Raw genomic sequence first — 6966 nt, 5'->3', positions numbered from 1 at the left:
GATCTATAAGGAAATATGAAAAAAAATTATTTTCAAATGGATACTCGTAAAAGAGAGAAGATACTGAAAACCTGACAGAAAGTCATTCTTTCATTATCCTCAACTTTCCAATTCTACTCACTGACAACTAATCAGGACCACTTAGCTATTCTGCTCTATCTAGGACTAATATAACTTAGCTCTTACTGAAGAGTTATGCCTTATTTATAATTTTTAGGAAGATAATTACTGTAACAGAGAAACACAAAGTTGGCTGGAGAATCCTAACAGATTTGTGGCCTTTTCATCAAATTATCTAAGAATATCTATACCAGTCAGAATGGTTTCTAAGTACATAACTAATTCAATAAAATATAAGCTGTACTATTACTTACTTGGGAATGGAAGATGGCCAAATAGAAATGTGTTCAGCTGTAATATCATTCACAATGTCCTCCTTTTTAAAAAAAGGAAAAAAAGGTGTGATTTAAAAAGAAATTCCTTTCAAATATACTTTTAAATGAAATTATGAAATACTGACCCGAACATTGTGAAGTTTCACAAAGAGTGACAAAATAATAGTCAAAACCAATGGTTCCTAAGAGAAAGAAAACAAAGAATCCTTAAACAATATATATATATATCTTTTAATATTTCTCCTGTCAACCTCAGAGACACCAAGTATTTTCTTTCAAAAGACCCTTACTTTTTGGAAATTTAGCAGCTGCTTTAGTTTAGAGCACACTAAAGATCAACTTCATTTTTAATCTCAGGAAAAAATATCACAGCACACAACTTACACAAAAATTACCATATTTAAGAGTCTGGCTTATGGTGCTATCTCCACACTCACTCCTCATATAACTTTTGAAATTAAGTAAGTAAATCTCTTTCTAACTAGTATTTCCAGTTACCTCCCCCCCAAAATTGACTTTTTGTTCCTTAAAATAATATTTAAAGGATGAAATCTAGGTTATGTCCAGCAAGTAAATATGATAATCCTATCAAACCCTTACTATGGAGACTAGCCTATTATGGAGACAATTTTAAAAATACCTGCTCTATTCACTAAAACAGATGCAAAGTAAACTCCATTCAAATTATCCCACCTGCAATAATAATCACTGAAGATAAGCATCTCAAGAGGTCACACTAATAACTGAATCGACACTTGAAACACTCATTTTTAAATCATATTCTACAAAAATCAGCACAGTAACTAGATATATTTTTAATAAAACTTACCCATAATTTTTTGACAAAAGAAAAATCAGCACAGTAACTAGATATATTTTTAATAAAACTTACCCATAATTTTTTGACAAAAGAAAGCAGTTCACTCCTGTAAAAAACAAAAAAAATTTTTGAGCATCGCATATTGCACACAGGTATTGATATTCAACTCTGCACCCCACATATGTACAATCAACTGTTTCAATAAAAAATTTTGTGTGCACATTTAATGTCAGAAATTAAAAATAACATCAAGTAAATTATAGGTGTGAAAGTTTATTCCTAACACTCCAACTCTGCATGTATGAAAAGGAGTATAATATTATATTGTCATACTAACCTGATAACATTTCTTCCCTGTTTTAATTACACATGTGAAGTCTTCAGTACTATCCAACCTTAGACATTGTTGGTGCTGGATTCCAGCTGATTATATTAAATGATTACTAGTCTCTTAAAATAACATATAAACAGAAGATATTTCCAAAGGTGGCCATGGCAGGCCCATCAGAGACCACCAGAGAATTCTCAAGATTGTCCATCTTTATGATATACAGGACAAAGGTAGATGTTTTTGAAATAGTACAAATAGTATAAATAATAAATAAAAACAAAAATATAACTGAAACATACCAATACATACCGATACATTATACCTAATGTAGATTCCCTCTGCTTTATTAAACTAACTCTGCCATCATTTCCTCGTTTGTGCTGACTGGATACACTACAGATCTGAACAACAACTTCCCAAAGGTCTTTGGCAGTCCGCCTACTTTCTTTAGGGCCTGGAAGTTCTTTGCATGTAGCTGCTAAAAGCTGTCCAAGCTATAACATGAAAAACAAACAGAAAACACACAGAAGATAATCTGTAACATCACACACGGCAGTCCTATTATTAAGGCACATTGAAGAAAAAATGATGACTGCCCAAACATATCAAGCCGTTACTTTCTGCTGTGCATTCAATACAACCTCTGAGGATCTCTGTCTACTGACAGATCTGAATCTGTTTGAGGAAGAGGATCCTCTGGCTCTACCATACAAACTTCTGTTCTGAACAATTATAATCTAATGAAAATATAAATGAGACAATGCAACGAGGTGAAAAAAAAAGTTGCTAAATATATAGAGTATGATCCTTTCCCCCCCCAAAAAAAGTGTAATGGAAGGCATATACCACAATGTTAACTATGGTAAAGTCCAGAGGTGAGATTAAAATAGTGCTTAGGTTTCACACATACACATTGCTTTTAATCATTAAAAAAAAAAAAAAAAAAAAAAAAAAAATTTTTTTTAAAAAAAATTTTTTTTAAATAAAAAAAAAAAAAAATTTTTTTTAAATAAAAAAAAAAAAAAATTTTTTTTAAAATTAAAAAAAAAAAAAAAAAAAAAAAAAAAAGATTTTTTTAAATGAAAAAATAAGAGAAAGAATATGGAAATTGAGGTTGGCAGAATAAGGGAAGAAGATTTAGAATAACTTCCCTCTCAGATAAATGGTAGCAACTGGGGATGGAGCTACTGCTAACATGAGGAGATGTGATTAAGGAAGGGCAGATTATAGAAAGTGAATGATCTGAAGAAAGACAGCCTTAAGGATCTAAGATGTAGGAAGAATCCAAAATAAAGAGTGGAAGAGCCAAAAGAAAAAGAGCAGAGAAAAGACAGGCCCAAAGTATAGAGGGAAAAAAAGAGGCTTGTATCAAAATCAGTATTTCTTTCCCTCTGTAATTTCAAAGCAAGAGAGGGCCCCTATATCTTTGTTCAGATTAAATTTTATACATCATGGCTCTTTTAAAGGGTGCAGTGGCAAGCACAATTTCAATTCCATCAGGAAACCCCAGTCACCACTGAAATGGACATATAAAGCCTTCTAATAGGGTCCCCCACTCTTTGAGGTAACTTCTTTAAGAAGGATGCAGGATTATGACAAAGATAAAAACTGGTGCTTTCCCCCCCTTTTTTTTTTGTTATTTCAATCAGAAAAATTGAAAGAATAGTTCAATAAATACCCAACACACTCTGAATATTCTGCCATGTTTGCTTTATTTATCTACATATATCGTTTTGTTAAACCATATTAAAGTAAGTTACAGACACATTTTACCCCCAAATACTTCAGTATACATCTTCAAAGGACAAGGACATTCTTTTACATAAGCACAATTCCAGGATCACACCAAGGAAAATTAACAAGAGTACTGGTGCTTTCTATAGCTAATGAAAATTAATGCAAAAATCCTACATATATTATGTGAATGTATATCAAGGATCCACAGTCTAGTAGGACATCTTATCTGGGATGGTCACCGAACACATTCTTCTGCAACTACTGGGATCACAATACAAGTTGAGTATTTCTTATTCGAAATGCTTGGGACCAGAAGTGTTTCAGACTTCAGACTTTTTTTCTTGATTTTGGAATATTTGCATTATACTTACCAGTTGAGCATCCCTAATCTGAAAACCTGAAATCCTAAATGTGCCAATGAGCGTGTCAGAGCTCAAAAAGTTTCAAATTTTGGAGCATTTCAGATTTTCAGATCAGGGATGCTCAACCTGTACATGTAGCTATTTACTGCAGTACAACGCCAGGGCTATTGTGGTTCCTCATCTCAAATTCATTTTCTGTTGTCGGGGACCATACACTTAGTTGAAGGTCACTAAATTTACTGAGTTATCTAATTAAAAGAATTTTCAGAAATCTCAGGCCCTAAATCAACTGAATTCCACAAAATTCTTGAGCATGTACTATGTGCTGGGCATCATGTAAAGCAGGAGAATATAAAAATGAACTGCCCTCAAGAAGCTCACTGCCTTACAGGAAAGACACAGGTGAACAAATAATTTATCATACAGCATAAATGCAACAAAAGAAGTATGTCAACAGGACAACAGCAGTAGAACCAGTACAACAGTAACAAAGACAGCAAGAGGAGAAAGTGATTTACTCATTTACAGTAAAAGGAATATGAACAGCATCAAAGAAACCACACAAATATGCAAAAGTGGGAAGGACGTCCCAGCTAAGAGAAGAGACAGCAGGCGCAAATGCACAATGCCTGAGAAAACACCATGCGAGCACTCTCGTGCAGCCAGCACTGCATGGGCACGACAGGAAGCAGGGCAAGGTGCACCTGGAGAAACAGAAGCATGCACACCTTCAAAGGCCTCGGAGGTCCTGTGAAAAACTTGGGTTTCTATCTTACACTATCACTGCTCCTCCTCCTCCTACTAGCTAGACTTTCATAATCCAAGTGCCTATAAATAAATCCAGTGCCCTTTCCATTATACAACATTGCCTCCCATTCTGATCCAAGGGCAGACTAGACAGTTCTGTATTATTTCAAAAGGGTATATTTTAGTCACATGCTTAAGATTTTTCTTTTCCTTATGATTATATAATTAATATATATTCAAATAAGAATCACGAAATAAAAAATACAATGTATTAAAATGACCTAATATTCCACCACCCAGAGAAAATGTCTTCCAGACTTTCCCCTATGCATATACATATATAGTCCACACCAAACTGGAAGTTTGGAAACTGCTCCAAATTGTATTATTTTCAAAACACAACCCCTTACTCTAGACTTCTTTCTCTGATTCCTTTATCCTTGACATTAACAAGGGAGCAAGCAGCCAACTATGGAAGCGGCACCCAAAACCCTAACCATGAGATGACATGAGGTGATGCGTTAAGTGATTACTCTGCAGCGAGATCACCACACATCCTTCCTCCCTTTGCACCAGATCGGGGACTGCAGGAAGCAGTGAGATAACCTCACCCAAGGTTAGGCAACCTACAACACAACTTCCTGTGTCCTTACACACTGTACACCCTCAAACGTTCATTCCACAAACATGTTTCACCTCTCCTGGTGTGCAGCTTCACAGAATTCACTGCTAGGAGAAGCAAAGAGAAGAGCTACTATTCTGTCTAAACACTGAGCAACAAGCTATGATTCTAAGTGGAAATGACAAAAACCCTGGAACCAAATGGTTCCTCTTCTGAGAGTTTATTTAAGGCTAAAAAGAGACTGTTGGGTATAATCAGACAAGTACCCTAGATATTAGAAACTCATATCCCAGAAAGTTCACTAAAAAGACAGATATGATCCAATGTCTGAAATTCCAAAGAAAAGGATGATTCGAGTATGATGATAAATTTTTATGAACAATAATAAAGAAGAGGAAAAGGACGGAAAAACTAAATAAATCAGTAAACCTTCAAAGGGTTAAAATGAAATGAGCTCAGTTTTTAAAAGGATATACATGAAGGAAGCAACAAATAACCAAAGACAAATATAAAAAAGTGGTATAGGCTTACAAGAGTTCCCAGATAAGCATAGGTTTAAAAGACTAGATATTAAAGACAAGGTGAGGGCAGATAAGGAAGAACCATAAAAGGTAATAGGAACAGTAAGAAAAGACATCAGGAAAATTTGAAGGACTAAATGTACTCCCAAAAGGGAGGGGAAGCCTTATAAAAATGTTAAATCACCAAATGTTTTATTTTGGCTTTTTAACTACAAGCCCAGAAAGAGAGAAAAGTCCACTATTTATTCGGGGTATATATAATATTAACACATGAAAGATATAAGCTTTGGAAAACCCTCCAGTTTCTCTTTAGTTTTGATATATTCTGTCCTCAGAAAGCATTTAGGTTGTAGAAGACAGATATAATTAAGAAGGAAGACCAAATAAACAACTTACAACCAATTTACTGAACGAATTCTTTCATATGGGTATTAGAGCAAACACGTTATTAGTTCATTAACAAATATGCTATAGGTTCAGGCATATCAAACTTACAGGAGTAAACAGGTTCTAAAGAAAGCTAAGGTGTTCAAATAAAAGACGGGTAAAAGTGCATCCTTGACAGTTTCCACCAGCCTGAGTTTGATCATAGCAACCAAAGCAAGAAAAGTTCACTAATCTCTCACTATCTGATGATTATACCAAAGTATTGTCTGTTAACCAAATAATTAGTGTTTGCATTCTCATGAATTACGAGGTATTAGGAAAAAATTTTAGAAAGGGCAAAGTTAAATGCCTAAATTATCAAAAACTATGCTTTTATCTACAAACCAACAAGTGTTTGTCCAATCCTACATTGTATCATAGAAATTAGACAAGTTCCCAAAGTAGTATAAAGAAACAGGTATAATAACAACATTCTAATAATCCTTTTATTTAGATTAAACATTAGTTACCTTTACATATGGATTACTCTGAAGCAGAAATGCAGGAACTTGCAGTGTAAGGTATTCATTTTCCCTCCAGTTTAACATAAAAGCAACACATTCCTCAGCTATTACCTGACGAAGAGGAATATCTAATAAAACAAAGAAGAAAATAGTTAAATTACCATTATAACATTAAAATGAGAACAAAGCAAATATTTGCTCAGATTACAATTGAGTAAAAAAACCAATAGCTACAGGCTTGAAAAATTCAATTGAGTAAAAAAACCAATAACTACAGGCTTGAAAAATGGCGGCGGGTCTGGAGCACCCACGTCAGGAAACAGCACGATCCTGAGAGCTCTGTGCTGTGATACCAGAGTATTGACTGCATTTCCAAGAGCAACAAAGGACGAATAAATCTTTCAACAACGATCGTACATCGACAAACAAGCGGCAGTGGGTTCGAGGTTTTGGAGCCGACACGGAGAAGGACTTCCGGGAGTGCCCAGGCCCAGCTGCGGGAACAATATTGGCGGCCCACACGGCAAAGGCCAGGAGAGCC

The 6966-nt window shown here is 34.8% G+C and overlaps 1 protein-coding gene across 1 annotated transcript in view; it reads right to left on the bottom strand.

The window, feature by feature from the left end:
* Window positions 1-6590, bottom strand: part of LOC103602905 (integrator complex subunit 8-like) — a gene marked incomplete at its 5' end in the record, with an annotated part of 16761 nt that extends 10171 nt beyond the window's left edge. Inside the window, 5 exons of the mRNA XM_008587351.1 lie at window positions 375-436; window positions 521-577; window positions 1288-1321; window positions 1856-2040; window positions 6432-6590. Of these exons, the coding sequence (XP_008585573.1) occupies window positions 375-436; window positions 521-577; window positions 1288-1321; window positions 1856-2040; window positions 6432-6590 (497 nt within the window). The remainder of the gene's footprint in view (window positions 1-374; window positions 437-520; window positions 578-1287; window positions 1322-1855; window positions 2041-6431) is intronic.
* Window positions 6591-6966: the final 376 nt, after the last annotated feature.

Source organism: Galeopterus variegatus, unplaced genomic scaffold (genome assembly GCF_000696425.1).
Source record: "Galeopterus variegatus unplaced genomic scaffold, G_variegatus-3.0.2 Scaffold4346, whole genome shotgun sequence".
NCBI classification, from domain to species: domain Eukaryota; kingdom Metazoa; phylum Chordata; class Mammalia; order Dermoptera; family Cynocephalidae; genus Galeopterus; species Galeopterus variegatus.
The sequence above is the reverse complement of the archived record's forward strand: the minus strand, read 5'-3'. Positions and strand labels throughout refer to the sequence as shown.